The following is a 19,420-nucleotide window of genomic DNA, read 5'->3' on the forward strand; positions in this document are numbered from 1 at the left end:
GAAATACACAGCAAAACTATAGTAGTGGGGGATCTCAACCACCCCCTCTCAGAACTAGATAAATCTAACTGTAAAATAAACAAGAAAGAACTTAAGGAGATGACTGGAATTTTAGAAAAGTTAGATATGGTAGACCTCTAGAGAAAACTGAATGGGAATAGGAAGGAATATAGCTTTTTCTCTGCCATATATGGCACCTACACAATTGACCATGTATTAGGGCATAAAAACCTCGCAATCCAATGCAGGAAGGCAGAATATTAAATGTATCCTTTCCAGATCATTATGCAATAAAAATGACATGTAATAAAGGACCATGGAAATATAGAATAAAAATTAATAGGAAACTAAATAATCTTAGGATTAGATTTAGAATGAGTGGGTCAAACAACAAATCATAGAAACAATAAGTTCCTCTAAGAGATGGACAATAATGACACATCATAACTAAACTTATGGGATGCTGCAAAAGTGGTTATTAGAGGAAGTTTTATATGTCTAAAAGCTTACATAAATGAAATAGAGAAAAAGGAGATCAATGTATTGGGCATGCAACTTAAAAAGTTAGGAAAAGAAGAAATTAAATATCCCCAAATAAATACCAAATTAGAAATTCTGAAAATCAGAGTTTAATAAAATTGAAATTAAGAAAACTATTGAGCTAACAAATAAAACTATGAGCTGGTTTTATGAAAAAGCAATAAGATAGATGAAACTTTGGTAAATTTGATTTAAAAAAAAAAAGGAAAGAAGAAAACCAAACTACCAGTATCAAAAAGGAAAAGGGTGAAAAATGGACAAATCAAAAAAGAACCAAACCATCAAAATCTACTATGGTGACTATGGGAGCTCAACATAACAGACTCAGAAAAAGGTAATGACAAAAATAAAAGCAAGCCTCCAAAATATGACTGTACACAAATTCAACAAAACTTCCTAGAAGAGCTAAAGGAAAAGCAAGACAGTGCTTTCAATAATCAGAGTCTAGAGCAAAATTTAGGAAAAGAGAGTAATGCAAGAAAATTATAAATGACAAGTCACTACTTTGTAAATGAGGCACACAAAAAAATACTGAAGACAATAACTCATTAAAATATCATAACTGTCCAAATGGCAAATGAAACACAAAACCTCAGAGAAAACAAAAAAAGTTCTTAAAAATTTGGATTGGTCAGTTCAAAGCTAATGACTTTATGAGACGTCAAGAAACAATCAAACAGGGGGAGCTGGGTGGCGCAGTGGATAGAGCACCAGCCCTGGATTCAGGAGGGCCTGAGTTCAAATCTGACCTCAGACACATAACACTTACTAGCTGTGTGACCCTGGGCAAGTCACTTCACCCCACTGCCTAGCCAAAACAAATATATAGATTTTTTTTACAAAGTAGAGAAACAATAAAACATAGTCAGATAACTGAAAATATAGAAGAAAATGTCCAATATCTCACAGAAAAAAAACTGACTTGGAAAGCAGAGTGAGGAGAGATCATTTCGGGATCATTGCACTGCCTGATCAAGCAAAGAGCCTAAGCGTCGTTTTTCCCAGAAATTCTAAAGGAAAGCTGCCCGAATGCTGTGGAGTTAGAGGGAAAAGTTGGGATGGGCAGAATCTACCAATGACCTGCTGGGAAAGACCCACGGGTAAAGGCTTCCAGGGGTCTTCTAGGCACAACCAGGTCTCTCAGGCATAGTGACTAAGATCATCCAGCCTATGACAAGAGAGACTGAGGCAGAGCTCTGAGGCAATGTGAGCTCAGGGAAAGGCCCATGCGGTGACTGCGAACTTCAGGTCTTCCTCACAACCTGAGACGCCCCTCCCTCCAGGGCCGTGTTTTTATAGGGTCAGATATTGAAACACTCGAGAGCAGCTGTACCAAACACAGAAGAATGCCACTGGTCGACATTTGATGCCTAGACTAAAATAAGCAAAGCAACACATCAGGGTCACAGGCAAGGTAGGAAATGTTTCCGCCGACTAGGCGGTCCTAAGACAGACACCTGCTGTTGCTGGAAAAGACAGAATGGTCCGGAGCTACAAGAATAGTGGGGGACTTTCCATGTAGGTGAGCCACCTCCATCACACTGGACTTGGTTACCATGAGAAGGAAAAACAAAGGTGGAGGGGCAAATATACACAATTTATAATCATATCAAATTGATTGATACTGATTGGAATAGAGGAGGAGTCTTCAATGAATCAACTTCCTCACAGCTCAGGATCGCACAAGATATCATATAATCAAGGGATATAATGTTTGGAATATGATATTTTATAAAGCAAAGTACATAGGATTGCAACTCAGAATAACCTACTTAGCAAAATGGGTATAATTATACAGGATGGGAAAGTGACATTTAATGAAAGAGGACTTAAAAATTTTTTTTCTTCTCAATTCCATGTGAAAACAATTTTTAATACTTCCTTTTTAAAATTTTGAGCTCCAGATTCCTTCCCTTTCCTCCACACTCCTTGACAAGGCAAGCAATTTGAGGGAGATTATATCTCTGTCATCATGTGGAATATTTCCATTAGCTATGTTGCAAAAGAAAACCAAAACCAAAAAAAAAAAAATCTTGAATAATAAGGAAAATTTTGAAAGTATGCTTTGTTCTGCATTCACAGTCCATCAGTTCTTTCTGTGGAGATAGATAGCATTTTTTTTTCATCATAAGTCCTTAGGAATTGTCTTGGATCACTGTATTGCTCAGGATAGCTAAGTCATTCACAGGTGATTGTTATACGCCATTATACTTACTGTTTACAATGTTCCCTTTGTTCAGCTCACTTCACTTTCCATCAGTTCCTATAAATCTTTTTCTGAAACCATCCTGCTCATCATTTCTTATAGTATTCCATCACAATCTTATGCCACAATTTGTTTAGTTATTCTCCAATCATTAAACATCCTCTCAATTTCCAATTCTTTGCCATCACAAAAAGAGCTGGTATAAACATTTTTGTACTTCTAGGTCCCTTTTCTTTTCTTTGATCTCTTTGACATACATACCAATAATGGTATTGCTGGCTGGATCAAAGGGTATGCACAAATGTGATGCCCTTTTAGCAGAGTTTCAAACTGCACTCCATAATGGTTGGATCAGTTCACTACTACACCAACAGTGCATTAGTCCCCTTATTTTCCCACCTCTTCTCCAACACTTATCATTTTCCTTTTCTGCCATATTTGTGGAATATGACTTACATTGTCTGAGGCAATAAGTGTTTGTTAGATTTCTTGAACTGCTTTCTATCTCTTTTTATTCATTGTTATAAGGGATGATTCTTTGTATAGGGAAGGGAAAAATAAATTTGGACGGGAGAAGGCAATATAAAAATAAACATATCAATAACTTTTGAAAATACAACCTAGAATTTTGTCAGATAATAAAAGCACTCACAGAGCCTATGAGAATAGTTAGATAGCCTAGTCAATAGAGTGTCATATGAAAAAATGCTCTAAATCACTGTTGATTAGAGAAATGCAAATCAAAATGACTCTGAAGAACCACATCACACCTATCAGATTGGCTAACATGACAAAACAGGAAAATGATAAATGTTGGAGAAGATGTGGGAAAACTTGAACACTAATGTATTGCTGGTGGAGTTGTGAACTGATCCAACCACATTCTGGAGAAAAATTTGGAAGTATGCCCAAAGGGCTATAAAACTGTGCATACCACCTCTTGGTCTGTATTCCAAAGAGATTTAAAAAAATGGGAAAAAGACCCACATGTACAAAAGTATTCATAGCAGCTATTTTTGTGGTAGAAAAGAAATAGAAATTAAGGGGATGCCCATCCATTGGGGAATGGCTGAACAAGTTGTGGTATATGCATGTAATAGAATACTATTGTGCTATAAGAAATAATGAGTAGCAAAAAAAAAAAAAAAGATTAAAAACAACAAAAAAATTAAGAAATGATGAGTAGGTTCAGAAAAACCTGGAAAGCTTATCTGAAGTGATGGTGAGTGAAGTGAACAGACGCAGGAGAACACTGTACACAGTAACAGCCACATTGTGCTATGACTGACTTTGATAGACTTAGCTCTTCTCAGCAATGGAAGGAACTAAAATAACTCCAAAAGATTCATGATGGAAAATGCTATCCACAGCCAGAGAAAGAACTATGAAGTCTGAATGCATATGGAAGCATGCTGCTTGCTCTCCTTTTCTTTCGTTGTTTTGTTTTATTGCTTCATTCTCATGGTTCCTCCCATCAGTTCTAATTCTTCTTTACATCATGAGTAATGGGAAATATGCTTAATATGAATGTATAAGCAGAGCCTATATCACATTGCATGCTGTCTTGGGGAGGGGGAAAAAGAGGGAGGGAGAGAAAATTTAAAACTGAAAATCCTTATGAAAGTGAATGTTGAAAACTAAAAACAGATTATTTTTAAAAAAGAATTTTAAGAAAAGACAAAAGAAACAAGTAGCTTTGTGATCCAGGGCAAGTCATTTAACCTTCTTTAACGCTCAGTTTCCTCACCTGTAAAATGAGCTGGAGAAGGAAATGGCAAACAACTCCAGCATCTTTGCCAAGAACACCCCAAATGGGATTAGGAAGAATTGAACAGGGCTGAACAACAACACTGCACCTACATTTTCTTGATTCTGTTCTCTTCTGGTTTTTGAAAACTGGTTCACTTCTGTTTCTCCTGTTTTATTGAGCCCATCTAAGCAAACGACTGGCGTTCCCCAGGCACAGCTAAACGCTCTCCACGTCTCCTGGACGCAAAGGGAGCTCGGCCCGGCTCTGCTTCTCCCCGTGTCCTTGATCCTCGTCCCACGGACCCCACACAGGGCCCGGCCCTTCTGTGATCCTCGGCTTTTCCCCGACATCGCCTTCCCACAACAGCCCAGGCCAAAACAAAGCCTTCCGTCGTCCCGCGGTCCCAGCTGGTGGCCCGAGCCCCTTTGACCTCTCCTGCCGTCCCGGGCCAACTCGTGTCCTGCTCCTCCTGGAAGCACCAGGGGGCAGAGCGAGCCCTCCTGACATACAGCCTCAGCCCGTGGTTTCCCTCCTTAGAGCCCAGGCTTCCCTGCGTGCTCGCGTCATTTCCTGCGGGAAGATTCTGGTGCACAAAAACATTTCGTTAGAGTTCGGCCTGTTGTGATTGGCTGCCGGAGTGGGATACACTGTGGGCTAGACTAGCCTCGGAGGAGCCCCAGGGCCCCTCGAGGTGTGGGACCCCACGCCTGGTGACTCTCCGTGGGCTCTTGGGATGTGAAGATCACGCATGAAGTAAGAGGAGGAGTGGAGGGGGCGGGGCTCCTGTCAGGAAGGGCCGGGAAGGGAGGGGCAGGCAGGAAGGCAGGATCACATTCCTAGCCAGGGGAGGGGCCGAGTACAGGCATGCGCAGAAGGCGCCTCACCCTTCAGACTACGATTCCCAGAAGGCGGTGCTCGCCTCAGGGGCATTTTCCTAACCTCAAGCAAGAGATGACTGGAGTTCCTTCTTACTATCACACTTCCGCTTCCTTTTCTCCCCACCTCTTCCACGCTTCCTCGTTCCCGCTTCCCCTTCTCTGTCCTGAGGTGAAGTGTGACGGGGTGAGCGGAGGCTGAGAGCGGGGCCTGAGAGCGGGGCCAGGCCCAGGTGGAGCCGGTGCGGGGGTGCGACGGAGTCGAAGCACCGGGGACGGGCTGGGAACCTCACGGATAATGGGAGGAGCGTCCGGTAGAGGAGGAAGGAAGTCCCCCAGGGGCTCCCAGGCGTCGGGGTGCGGCCCGTGCGTCGGGCGGGGTGGGGTTGGAGGCGGAGCCTGGGGGCGGGTTCTAATTCTCCTTCAGTCACGCCCCCAGCCCCTGCCCCCCTGCCTGATCTCCCCAGGGTGGAGAAGTGGGAGCGTCTGGTCTGAGCGGGGCAGACCCCAGCGAGACCCCTCATTCTCCTGCTTCTCCTTTCCTCCTCAGCTCTCCCTTCTGTGGCCTCTGCTCTGCCCCAGGAGGACAGCCTGGAGGAAGAGGGAATGGCTCCTGCCCTGACTGCCAGGCCCGGGAAGGTGAGTGCCACTTGCTGCTTTCCTCAAATAGCATTTCGGGCGAGAGACGATGGGATAGATTTCTTTGTCCTGTGCTGTAACACTAGAAATCGTGGGCATCAGAGAATCATATAACTACAGACACCACTGTATCCTCTCCACACTGAAAAAAAGAAAAAAGGCCTTACAGTTACTTCGTGCTTTTTTTTAAATTTTGAGTTCTAAATCCTTTCCCACCTTGTCCAGTCCTTCTCCCACCCTTTGAGAAGGGAAACAATAGGATAGCCATTATGCCTGTACAGTAATGCAGAACACTTCTACATTAACCCTGGTTTGAAAAAAAATTTAAGAAAAATGAAAGTGAAAAAGAATGTGCTTTAGTCCTCACTCAAAGTGCATCAGTTCTCTCCATTTTGTATAATGGGTCCTTTAAACTTTTAGAGGGTCATTGTATTCATCAGAGTGGCTGAGTCTTTCACAGTTGATCATTACCGCTGCTGCTGTGCTCAGTCTTCCTATTTCTTGTCACTTTTCACATTTATTGGCGTTATTTAAAATTCATGGGATAAAAAGCATTTTCACAACATAGAATAAAAACGAATTACATATGAAATTGCAAATCTGTTATGTTCAGCTTGTTATTCCCTTTAAATGTATTACAAAGTTACCATGTGAATATATTTTTTTCTCCCTCCTCCCCACTATGGCTACCATTAGACACAAGTAGGAGCATCTGTGTGTTTGTGTGTATCCCTGTATGTATATATGTGTATGTAAAATTATTCTATACATCCTTTAATTTTCAGTTCTTTCTCTGGATGCAGATAATGTCTTCATATGTCCTTCATAGTTAATTTAGGTATTTATAGTAATCAAAATAACTTATTCAAATTCGTTTTTAAAACAATATTGCTATTAGTATATACAATGTTCCCTTGGTTCTGTGTAAGTCGTTCTAAGGTCATTGAGCTCATCATTTCTTATAGTACAATAATATTGCATCATAATCGTATACCACAACTTGTTCAGCCATTCCCCACTTGTTGGGCATCCCTGAAATTTCCAGTTCTTTGCCACTAGAAAGAGAGCTGCTATAAACATTTGAGAACATATGGGTTCTTTTCTTTTTTACTCATCATCTTTGGAAATAGATCTAGTATTGGTTTAATGCCTTTTTGGGCAAAATTCCAAGTTGCTGTCCAATATGGTTGGATCAGTTGACAATTCCACCAAGAATGAATTAGTGTCCCAGTTTTTCCACATCCCTTCCCAATATTTGTAGCTTTCCCTGTCTATCATTTCAGCCAAGCTGATAGATAGAAAATGATATCTCAAGGTTGTTTTCATTTTCATTTCTCTAATCAATTATGATTTAGAGCATTTTTTCTCGTGACTATACATTGTTTTGATTGCTTTGTTAAAAAACTGCTTGTTCACAACGTTTGGCCACTTATCAATGAAGGAATGATTTGTATTACAGATTTCACAAAGTTCTTTATGTATTTTAGATATAAGACCTTTATCTAAAAACTGTCTAGAGAATATTTTTTGCAGTTTTCTGCTTTCCCTCTGATCTTGGCAACATTTGTTTCATTTCTACAAAACCTTTTAAAGTTAATTTAATGTAAGCTGGAGCCAAGATGGCGGTGTAAAAAAGGCAGGGACTCCCCTGAGCTCCCCCCCAATACCTTTAATAATTATTCTAAACAAATTCTAGAGAAGTGGAACCCAGAAAAAGTCAGAGTGAAACAATTTTCTATCACAAGACAACTTAAAAGGTTGTCAGGAAAGGTTTGTTGCACCAAGGTGAGAGAGTAGTGCAGTCCTACACAGGTTGTACCAATGCAACCTGGGCCCAGGAAACTGGAAGCAGACCTTGGGGCGACTGAATTACTGGCAGCAGTGGTGGTTTCCAGACCTCTCAGCCTAGAGATGCCAAAAAACAACTTAGAAGGTCAGCAGGAAAGGTCTCTTGCACCTTGGTGGGAGTGGAGCACAGGAGTGAGTACAGCCCCATTCTGACCATAGAAAATTACTATGGTGACAAGGAAGATCAAAACACACATTCAGAAAAAAAAAAGTCAAAGCTCCTACATCCAAAGCCTACAAGAAAAATATTAATTGGTGTCAGGCAGTGAAAGAGCTTAAAAAACATTTTGAAAATCAAGTAAGCAGAGGGAAATGAGAGTGATGCAAGAAAGTCATGAAAAATGAGTGAACAGCTTGGTAAATGAGACACAAAAAAATGTTAAAGAAAATAACTCCATAAAAACAGAGTAGGCCAAATGGGAAAAGACAGGAAAATCCACAGGAAAAAAATCCTCTCCATATTTTCTCCACAAACAGATGGAAAATTGCCATTAAACGAATAGAGAGCAGCAGAAATAAAGGGGTAAAGCAGTTGTTCTCCTAAGAAAACTTGAGATGACCTTAGAAAAGAGAGGCCCTCCAAGGGCTGAGTCTTTGGGTAACTGAAGGGTAGTCACTTCCAGGCTGACTTCACTGAATCAACAAAGAATAAACCCTGGATCAGCTCTGTCAGGAAGCAAGCTATGCCTCCAGAAATTTTACCTCACAAACTTGCACCTCAAACTTTTGCCTGGGCCCAGCAGATGGGTGAGTGTAGGAAGATTGAAAAACCCTCCAGGCCCCTCCCTCTGTTTCCCGAAGCCAGATGTAGCAGAGCTGACCAAAAGTTATCTGGGGTTGTAGCTGTTAGTGAAAAGTGAGCACATACCTGGTGAGTGCAGTACCACAGGGAGGAAGAACATTTTGGGGGCAGAATGGCTAGAGGCCTGAACTGTTGTTTAAGGGAGGAAGGAGTCCCTGAGGTTGAGCCTTCCACGAATTCAGAAAATAACAGTAAGCATGACTTGAGGTAGGCATTACCCAGAACTTGGGGATTAAAACTTGATTATAATAAAATGCTGAAAATCAAAATAAGCAAGCAGAGAAAGAACCCAATTGTTGATAGATACTTTCATGATAAACAGTATCTGGGTTCATATTCTGAGAAAAACAGTGAGGTAAAAAAAGCCACTGCTGTCCCAGAAAATAATGTTAAATGGTCACTAGCCGAAAAAGAACTCTTGATTGAACTTAAAATGGAACTCAAAAATTAAATGAGAGAGATTGAGAAAAAATTAGGAAAAACAATAAAAGCAATTGAGGAAATTATGAAAAGGAAGTTACCCAATTGGAGAAAGAGTTATAAACTCTTTTGAAAATTGTATTTTATTTTTCCACTTAATAGTATTTTATTTTTTCTAATTTCAGGTAAGGATACTTTTCTACATTCACTTTTGATTTTGAGTTAACAAATTTTTTTTTTCCCTCCTAGCCTTTCCTTCCCTTTCTCCTAGGTGGTAAGCAGTCATATATTGGTTCCACATATACACTCATATTAAACATAATTGTTGTGAAAAAAGAATCAGAACAGGCTTGAAAAAGCCACAAGAAAACAAAATAAGAAACAAAAAAAAGTGGAAATAGTATGCTTGCTCTGAATTCAGTCTCCATAGTAATTTGTTTGGAGGTAGATAGCATTTCCCCTCATGAGTCTTTTGGAATTTTCTTAGATCATTGTGTTGCTGAGAAGAGCCAAGTCTGTCAAAGTTCATCATTACACAATTTTGCTGTTACTGTGTATAATGTTCTTCTGGTTCTGTTCACTTCTCTCAGCATCAGTTCACATAAGTCTTCCCCTGTTTGTCTGAAACGTGCCTGCCCATTGTTTATTATACCACAATTGTCTTGTATTATATTCATGTACCACAACTTGTTCAGCCATTCCCTAAATGATAGGCATCCTTTCAATTTCCAATTCTTTTCCTCCAGAAAAAGAGCTGCTATAAATGTTTTTTGTACAGGTGGGTTCTTTTCCCTTTCTTATAATCTCTTTGGGATACAGACCTAGTAATGGTATTGCTGGATTAATTCACAAATCCATCAGTTCTTCTTGGGCTTTTGTCTAAACTGCATGTTTCTTTGAGGCTTGGTTATAGATTTTTTTGGTTGTTTTCTTCTAATAAATTCAGCATGTGACTTTTAAAACTGTCCTCTTTTTCTTTTTCAACTTCCTTCTCTTCTCTTCTGTGCATCTTTTTCTTTTTTTCTGACAACACTATCTCTAGCTCTCTTCCTTTTAAATCCTACCCTCTCCTTGCACCTCCAGTAAAAAAGAAAAACACAATGCATTTGTAGCCAGTAAGCATAGTCATGTAAAATAAATAAACAAGTTTGTCACCACTTTTCTGTCCAGATTTATGTATCATGTTTCATCATTAGTTCTCTGGAATCATGGCTGATCATTGAATGGTATTGTCAATTTGTAAATTGTTTTCTTAGTTCTGCTATTTTCTCCCTTCATTGCTTTATGCAAGTCTTCATATTTTCTTTGAAAGTATCATTTTCATGATTTCTTGTGGGAAAATAATATTTCATTTCATGAAATGGTCAGATATTTTCCAGTTGATGGGTATGACTTTGTTCCTAATACTTTGCTATAACAGAAAGGACTGTTAGAAATATTTTTGTCCTTATGAGTCCTTTTCCATTTTGTGTTTTTGATGCCTTTGGGAGTATAGACCTACTATTGCTTTGGCAAGGTCAAAGAAAACACACTGAGTAGTTTTTTGGCATCATTCTGAATTGCTTCCTATAGTGGCTCTGTGAATTGACAGCTGTACCGGCATAAGTGACACTTAACAATAAAAGAGAAAAACAACTACATCAATTAATTGGACATGAAATTCAGTAAGTCAATAGTCAGCAAACGTTTATGAAGCTCCTATTATATGCCATGGGGTGTAATATAATAATATATATAATACACAATAATATTATATAATAATAACAGGGCATCAAGGTCAACTACAATGGTGATAGTGAATTCTGCAACTTCAAAGGGCTGCATATCACAGCCAAAGTGGAGGGAATGTTGGTGTGTGATTTTGTATTTTCAGATTATTGTGCCCTCAGTGAAGCCTCTGAAGATGAGATTTAACAAAGTATGAATCGATTCTCTTCTGTTTGTGTTAATTTTAGCCTAACGGTTAACACCAAGAAAACAGTGTTCCATCAGCGAGCACCACACCATTGATATGTGGAACCTTCAATTACAGCAAATGGAGAAGTTTTGAATGCTGTGGATCAGTTCACTTCCCTTGGCAGTACATTTTCTAGGGATGTACACATTGATAAAGAAAGGGAATAGTAACATTGTACATTAAGAATAGCCATGGATTTGAAGCCAGGAGGGCCTGCGCTCAAAATGTAGATCCACCATTTACTCCCCTTTTGACCTTAAGCAAGTCAGCTTTCCCTCTTGAGGGCCTCACTTCCTGAATTTGTAATGGCAAGTAGTTTATATTTGAACTTCAAAACAGTTAAGAGCTATAGCTGGGTAAGCACAAATGTTTTTGGTATTTCAGGAATCAGTGACATTCAAGGATGTGGCTGTGGAATTCACCCAGGAAGAGTGGGTACAATTGAACCCATCTCAGAAAAAATTGTACAGGGATGTGATGCTGGAGAACTATAGGAACCTGGTGTCTTTGGGTAAGAACAGCTACCCCTTTGGAGTCTTGATATATACTATGAGAGCAAGATTTTAACAACTGTTCTTTGGCATACAAAAGGAAACTCTTCCTAATCCATTTGTAGCCAAGAGACAGATTACTTGTGCTAGCTGTTTCCAGCAAAAAGATCCAAGCTTAGTATGCCTGGAAACTGATTTCTTAATTTGTTGTTATCCTTGAGAATGTATGCTCCCCTCTCTCTTACCTCAAATCTAAGATATTCTTTTTAATCCCAATGTAGGGTTCATCATGCAGTGTTGCCACTGCCTAAGCACTCAGTGAGTCAAATAAACTATATTTTCCCAAGTCCTACTCAGTAATGCATTTTACCATACTACAGAATATCCTTCCAGTGATTTTTTCTGCTATCCTTGAGATCTTCCTAGCATGCCTCCTTTTTCTCCAAAGAGAGTTTGAACTTGTTTTGAATTCTTTTATTAAGTTTTGTGGATACTTTTCGAAAAAAAAAATTAATTTCTCCTTCCCTGCCACCTAAAAAAAAACAATAAAAAGAAAGAAAAAATCCTACTTCTCCCTCCATCCAACCCATTGAGCCCCCCATGATTGAAGAAAAAAAACTCAGGCAAAATCAGCTAACATAGTGTTCTTGGGGATATAAGATATATCCAGCACCCTTAGTTCCCCACCTTTCTACTAAAGTTGGAGGGAGTATTTCAGCTATCTGTTCAATGATGAAACTCGATATGAGGTGACTGCCTACCACTTTTTTATTTTCAATGAACAGGATTTGCAGTTTCCAAACCAAATGTGATTTACCAGTTGGAAAGAAAGGAAGCGTCTTCCTTGCCAGAGACAGATATTCCAAGAAGCAGCTGTCCAGGTGACTACATAAAACCAAGCAGATGAGTCATTGCAAACTGGCAATCTGTTGGTCATTTTAGGTCAAAGCTCTAGAAAAACATTGAACAAAGTGGTCTATCAAAGCTCCTAAGGGCTCTTGAGAGGAGTTGAGACTTTTAATGTCATTTTTTTACCTCAAGAAGTTACTTTTTAATATTTCTCTTTACTGAAATGTACCTCTACTCTCAAAATTGTTGCCTCAGTTCAGGGCAGTTATATCCCTTGTGTTCATTCAAGATTATCTTAGTTCTCCTGCCTCACTTGCATGAATTCATTCTATTAAAATAAGCCCATTATTTAAAGTATTAAGTAGTGTGCTCTTTTTTCCTTGTGAGTTCTTTCCTGATATTTTCTTCTGTTTTCTGTTTATATTTATATTGCTTTGTTGCTACTTTTAAAAATAATCCTAACCTAATTCCCCTTTCTTCAAGCTATCATGTTATGTGTCATCCTGTTTTTTTCTTTATACTTTGAAATTATGTTTATAAAGGGAAAGTAATATGTTCATATCACAGGACTTGTAAAGTGATATGACCATCATTGGACCTACAGATTTTCATAATTTTGTTATATTTTTTTTAAAGAATATGTTTTTTTAAGCAATAAGGTTAAGGGACTTTCCAAGGGTCACACAGCTGGAACATGTCACTTGTTTGGTCTGGGGTTAGATTTGAACTCTGGTCCCTCCTGACTTCAGGGCCAGTGCTCTATTCACTCTGCCACCTAGCTGCCCTATATTATTTTGCTCTTTCACAAAAAGTTCTTGTGAAAATTTACTGAGTGCTTTCTTTGCTTTCAGTAATATATTGAGGATGTAGACCTACTACTGGGGCCATTGGGTGAAAGGGTATGAACAGTTTTGTAGCTCTAGCTGAAATTCCTATCTTTTAAGAAAAATGGCAGCAGCAGCAACTTAATAAATAGCTATTTCAACATAATTCCCAAAATTTATCATTTTAAAGTATCTTGATAATCTGAAGGCTATTTATTGCTACCCCCAAATTGTTTTCATTTTTGCTTTTTTGATTACCAGAGTTTGAGTAATGTTTCAGGTAATTATTAGTAATTTCTCTTGTGAAAAACACCATATATCTTCATCTCACAAATTTCAATCAATTCCTTACAAAGCAGATATGTTAGATTTTTACAGGAAATTTATAGCAACAGTTGTCATGTTTTCAACCCCATATTTCTTTATTCTGTTTACTTCCTTCTATTTCTCTTCTTCTCTCTAAAGTTAATTCTCTATTATCTTTCTCTTCAGTCTTTTCCCTTCCTATTTGCTCCTCAGAGGGTAAGGATACATTTGCAAATTCTCAAAGTCATCTGTTTGTTTTTTTCTCTGAATAGTCTTTTCCATTCAAATGTCAGCCAATGAAAGTAGAGTAAGGGTTCATTCATCTCCATTGTTACTTTCATCTTATGTCAATTCATTTACATGTGAACTTTGAGTCATCATACTTTCACGTAAGATAAACTGATCTTTAGTGGAAGACTAGTGAGAATAGCCTTCTCAAGTGAAAAGGCAAGAGAATGGCTCTAAAACCTTTCAACAAGTAAGAACCTTGGGAAAGGGTAAAAAAGGCAGGGTTAATCAGCTCTGTATTCTTCCTTTCAGAGAGCATAGAATTTGGTGGTGATAAACCTCTTCAATGTAATGGATATGGGAATGCCTTCTGGAGCAAGGAGCATCATGCTGTGTGTCAGATAATCCATACTGGAGATAATCCTTATGAATGTAGTGAATGTAGGAAGGCCTTCAGTTTTAACATACAACTTAAACTGCATCAGAGACTTCATACTGGAGAAAAACCTTACAAATGTAGTAAATGTGGGAAAGCCTTCAGGATTACATCAGAGCTTACTGCGCATCAGAGAATTCATACTGGAGAGATGCTTTATGAATGTAAGGAGTGTGGGAAGGCTTTCCCCTACAATTCATATCTTATTCGACATGAAAAAATTCATACTGGAGAGAAACCTTATGAATGTAATGAATGTGGGAGAGCCTTCAGGATTAAGTCAGAGCTTACTGTGCATCAGAGAATTCATACTGGAGAGAAGCTTTATAAATGTAAGGAGTGTGGGAAGGCTTTCCCCTATAACTCATATCTCATTAAACATCAAAACATTCATACTGGAGAGAAACCTTATGAATGTAGTGAATGTAGGAAGGCCTTTAGGAGTAAGAAACAACTTATAGTGCATCAGAGAATTCATACTGGAGAGAAACCTTATGAATGTAGTGAATGTGGGAAGGGCTTCAAGAGTAAATCAGAGCTTACTGTGCATCAGAGTATTCATACTGGAGAGAAACCATATGAATGTAGTGAATGTGGAAAGGCCTTCAGGATTAAGAAACAACTTACAATGCATCAGAGAGTTCACACTGGAGAGAAACCTTACGAATGTAGTGAATGTGGAAAGGCCTTTAAGAATAAGCGAAATCACACTGTGCACCAGAAAATTCATACTGGAGAGAAACCTTATGAATGTAGTGAATGTGGAAAGTCCTTCAGGAATAAGGGAAATCATACTGTACATCAGAGAATTCATACTGGAGAGAAACCTTATGAATGTAGTGAATGTGGGAAGGCCTTCAGGAGTAAGTCAGAACTTAGTGTTCATCAGAAAATTCATACTGAAGAGAAACCTTATGAATGTAATGAATGTGGAAAGGCCTTCAGGAATAAGGGAAATCATGCTGTGCATCAGAGAATTCATACTGGAGAGAAGCCTTATGAATGTAGTGAATGTGGAAAGACTTTCAGGAGTAAAGATCATGTTATAGTGCATCAGAGAGTTCATACTGGAGAGAAACCTTATGAATGTAGTGAATGTGGGAAGACCTTCAGGAGTAAGGATCATCTTATAGTGCATCAGAGAATTCATACTGGAGAGAAACCTTATGAATGTGGTGAATGTAAAAGGGCCTTTAGGAGTAAGGAACAACTTAAAGTGCATCAGAGAGTTCATACTGGAGAAGAGAAACCTTTTGAATGTAGTGAATGTGGGAAGCCCTTCAGGAAAAAGTTTGAGCTTGCTGTGCATCGGAGAATTCACACTGGAGAGAAACCTTATGAATGTAGTGCATGTGGAAAGGACTTCAGGATTAAGAAACGACTTATAATGCATGAGAGAATTCATACTGGAGAGAAACCTTATGCATGTATTGGATGTGGGAAGGCTTTCAGGAGTAACTCACAAGTTAAAGTGCACCAGAGAATTCACACTGGTGAGAAACCTTGCACATGTAGTGAATGTGGGAAGGCCTTCATCTGTAACTCAAAACTTACAGTGCATCAGAGAATTCATACTGGAGAGAAACCTTATGAATGTCGTGAATGTGGAAAGTCCTTCACAAGAAAGGTACATCTTAACGTGCATCAGCAAATTCATATTGGTGACTTTCTTTTTGAATGTAAGGAGTGTGGGAAGGGTTTCCCATACAACTCAGAACTTATTCGACATCAAGTAATTCATACTGGAGAGAAACGTTATCAATGCATTGTATGTGGGAAGGCCTTCTTGAGGAAGGCATATCTTACTAGGCATCACAGAACTCATACTAGAGAAAAAAATGATATGATTGGGCTTACAGAAGCGCAGCAGAAGGAGGTGAAAAACAAGTATATCATCCTTATAGCTCAGAACATGTCCAATAATCACGGGTCACAGTCTGTATCGTGAGTGAGGAGTCATACCTCCTTCCCTCCCTCAATCCGTCATTTATGCCCTGCTAGATAGGAGCGGGAGAAGAAATTGTACAGCATATGAGCAAGAGGAGTTAGGAACATGTAAGAGTCCTTGGTACCATGGGCAGATGGACAAAGAATGTGGCAGAAATGATTTAGCATGAAGATGATGGGAGACAGTGCTAAGGTGACATGGTAAAGGAACAGAAGATAGTGGAAGAAGTGTTTGTGCAATACAGCTTCTTTGACAGATTCACATTGATGGACCACTCCCAATGTTCATATGGAGTATTTGTATCTGACTTGTTTTAGTGTTCTGAGCTCATATTGGTCTGTTCAGCCACAGATGGGCACACTGTACTTTGACCCAGACATAGTGATGTCATTTTGGTCCTCTTTGAGCACAAAGGACAACCACCACCACACTGATGCCATCCCAAGGTGAAGAGGCTGTTATAGTGTATGTAGTATACGATGTTGTTCTTTGCTTAGTTTCCAGCACACTATTTATTTTCCAGCTTTCTCAGCAGTTGTTGTCAAATAGTGAGTTCTTATCCCAGAAGCTGGAGTCTTTGGGTTTATCATAGTAGATTACTATAGTCAATGACTACTGTGTCTTGTGTACCTAATCCATTCCACTCAATCTACCTGCCAAGACAAACCCAGGAACTATATGAATACAATTACAAAACAGTTTTCACACAAATAAAGTCATATCTAAATAGTTGGAAAAATAGCAATTGCCCCTGGGTAGGCTGAGCTAATATAAAAGAAATGACAATTTGACCTAAATTAATTTACTGATGCCATCCCAATCAAACTACCAAAAAATTATAGAGCCAGTATTTCAGGAGGATTAATGAAAAATATTGCAAAGGAAGGTGGCCTCGCCTTAGGAGATCTAGAACTATATTATAAAGTGGCAATTATCAAAGATTTGGTTGTGGCTAGGAAGTAAAGTGGTGGATCAGCCAAATAACGTCAAAATTGTGAAATGATTTAGACATAAATGGTAATACCATCGGCAAACCAGGATAGCAAGGAATAGTTTATGGAGAAGGGAAGAATTTGTGACCAAACAAAAGGTAGAGAACATTATGAAATGCAAAAATGATAACTTTGATTACTTAAAATTTTTGTAGAAAGCCAATGCAAGGAAGATTAGAAGGAAAGCAGAAAATGGGAAACAAATTTTTACTGCAAGTGTTTCTGATAATGGTCTCATTTCTCTAATATATAGAGAACTGAGTCAAATTTGTAAGAATAGAATTCATTCCCAAAAATGATAAATGGTTAAAGGATATGAACAGGCTATTTTTAGCTGAAGAAATTAAAGCTATCTATAGTCATATGAAAAAATACTTTAAACCACTATTGATTGGAGAAATGCATATTAACACAACTCTGAGGCACCACATCACACCTATGAGATTGGCTAATATGACAGAAAAGGAAAATGATAGATATAGGAAAATTGAAACACTAGTGCATTGTTGGTGGAGGTGTGACCTGATCTGATCATTCTGGAGAGCCATTGAGATCATGCCCAAAGGGCTATAAAAGTGCACATATTTTGATCCAGCAATACCGCTACTAGGTCTGTATCCCCAAGAGATGATAAAAAGGGGTAAGGGACCCACATGTACAAAAACATTTGTAGTAGCTCTTTTTGTAGTGGCCAAGAATTGGAAATTGGGGAATGGCTGAACAAGTTGTGGTATATGAATGTAATGGAATACTATTGTGCTATAAGAGAAGATTAGCAGACGGGTTTCAAAAAAACTAGAAATTCTCATGAACTGATGCTGAGTGAAGTGAGCAGACCCAAGAGAACATTGTACACAGTAACAGCAACATTGTGTGATGATCAACTTTGATAGAAGTAGTTCTACTCAGCAATACAAGTATCAAAAGACTCATGAGGGAAAATGCTATCCACATCCACAGAAAGAAGTCTGAAGTCTGAATACAGTAGGAAAGATAGCATTTTCACCTTTTGTGTTCTTTATTTCTTTGACATGGTTTTTCCTTTTGTTCTGATTCTTCTTTCATAACATGACTAATATAGAAATATGTTTAATATGATTGTACATCTATTTATGTCCTATATCAAATTGCTTACTCTCTGAGGTGAGGGGGGAGAAAAAAATTGAAATTCAAAATCTTATCAAAGTGAATGTTGAAAAGTATCCATACATGTAACTGGAAAAATAAAATACTATTAAGTAAGAAAAAAAGAGCTGTTACAGGATCTTGTTCAGGAGAATCTTCAAACCACTTCAGCTTGAGACTCTTCAGCTTAGCCAGATGGTGCCTTAGCTCTTTGGGAGGAGATGGTGGGTGGGATGAAAATTTCATGAGAACCTTGACAGTGAATAATGGGTTGAAGGGATTAGCAGATCTGGTGCCCCTGTGCAATTATCCCACCCTGATCTCTGATTTCTGATTTTTTTTTCTGATCCCACACAGATTTTTGTTTGTCCTGAGAAATTCAGAGGCAATGCCCCTTGAGTGGGAGCTTTCTCCTTCCCATTTCTTTAAAAACAAACAAAACAAATCACCACCAACACCAACAAAAAAAGTTGGTCTCTCACACCTGAAGTCCCTGAGCCCTGTTCTAAGTGATTCCTGAGACTGCTTGACTCCCTGGTTTGTATCATCTGGAATAAGATCTAATTGGGAGTGGAGGTCTAAGCTGGTAGTCTGTGGACCAGAGGACTGGTGATGACATACACTGAATTTGGGAGGAAAAAAACCTTAAAACTTAATTTAAAAAAATCCCATTGAAGAGTGATTGTGACCAATAGTCCTCATTTTGTAGAGGAGGAAACTGAAACATAGAGAGATGCAGTCACTTGCCCATAATCACAGGACTACTAAGTTTCTGAGGTGAGATTTGAAAGTAAGCCTTCCTTATTCCAAGTCCAGTACTGTATGAATTACACTGTGCTGACTCTCAGATGCAGTAGTAAACATTCCTAGGCAATCTCCTATCCACATGTTATCTAAGCCTGACCCTTCTTAGCTTCTGAGATGAAGTGAGGTCAGACACTTTCAAAGAGGTATAGCTACATGTGTAGGACACATTCAGGATGATGGGAACATGGATGAAAGACATCCACAAGAAAGTGACTTGAACCCAGGAGTGCAGAGGCCAGTGGATTAGCATCCAGCACCTTTACCTCTCTTCCATCTTGTACCAGTCTTCCTTGTCATGTGGAACATGTAAGATGGCATAGTTCATTCCTCCAAGTATTCCCTTCACTCAAGATCAGAGGATTTAGAATGTCCCACAA

At 38.9% G+C, this 19,420-nt stretch overlaps 2 protein-coding genes across 9 annotated transcripts in view; one reads left to right on the top strand and one right to left on the bottom strand.

The window, feature by feature from the left end:
• Nucleotides 1-18,355, top strand: part of LOC110202767 (uncharacterized) — a 96,891-nt gene extending 78,536 nt beyond the window's left edge. For 2 of the 8 annotated variants that reach the window (XM_020979045.2, XM_020979039.2), the window contains exons 2-5: nucleotides 5,922-6,010; nucleotides 11,422-11,548; nucleotides 12,314-12,409; nucleotides 14,048-18,355. In XM_020979045.2, the coding sequence (XP_020834704.1) occupies nucleotides 5,978-6,010; nucleotides 11,422-11,548; nucleotides 12,314-12,409; nucleotides 14,048-16,119 (2,328 nt within the window). In that variant the 5' untranslated portion in view covers nucleotides 5,922-5,977 and the 3' untranslated portion in view covers nucleotides 16,120-18,355. Of the gene's footprint in view, nucleotides 1-5,052; nucleotides 5,250-5,368; nucleotides 5,729-5,921; nucleotides 6,011-11,421; nucleotides 11,549-12,313; nucleotides 12,410-14,047 lie in introns of those variants that run through there. The other 6 variants (XM_020979046.2, XM_020979042.2, XM_020979041.2 and 3 more) reach the window with 6 other exon arrangements.
• LOC110202780 (uncharacterized) overlaps nucleotides 1-19,420 on the bottom strand; it is a 283,878-nt gene that overhangs the window by 147,381 nt on the left and 117,077 nt on the right. The window lies entirely within an intron of this gene.

Source organism: Phascolarctos cinereus, unplaced genomic scaffold (assembly GCF_003287225.1).
Source record: "Phascolarctos cinereus isolate Bilbo 61053 unplaced genomic scaffold, phaCin_HiC Scaffold_2;HRSCAF=192, whole genome shotgun sequence".
NCBI lineage: Eukaryota > Metazoa > Chordata > Mammalia > Diprotodontia > Phascolarctidae > Phascolarctos > Phascolarctos cinereus.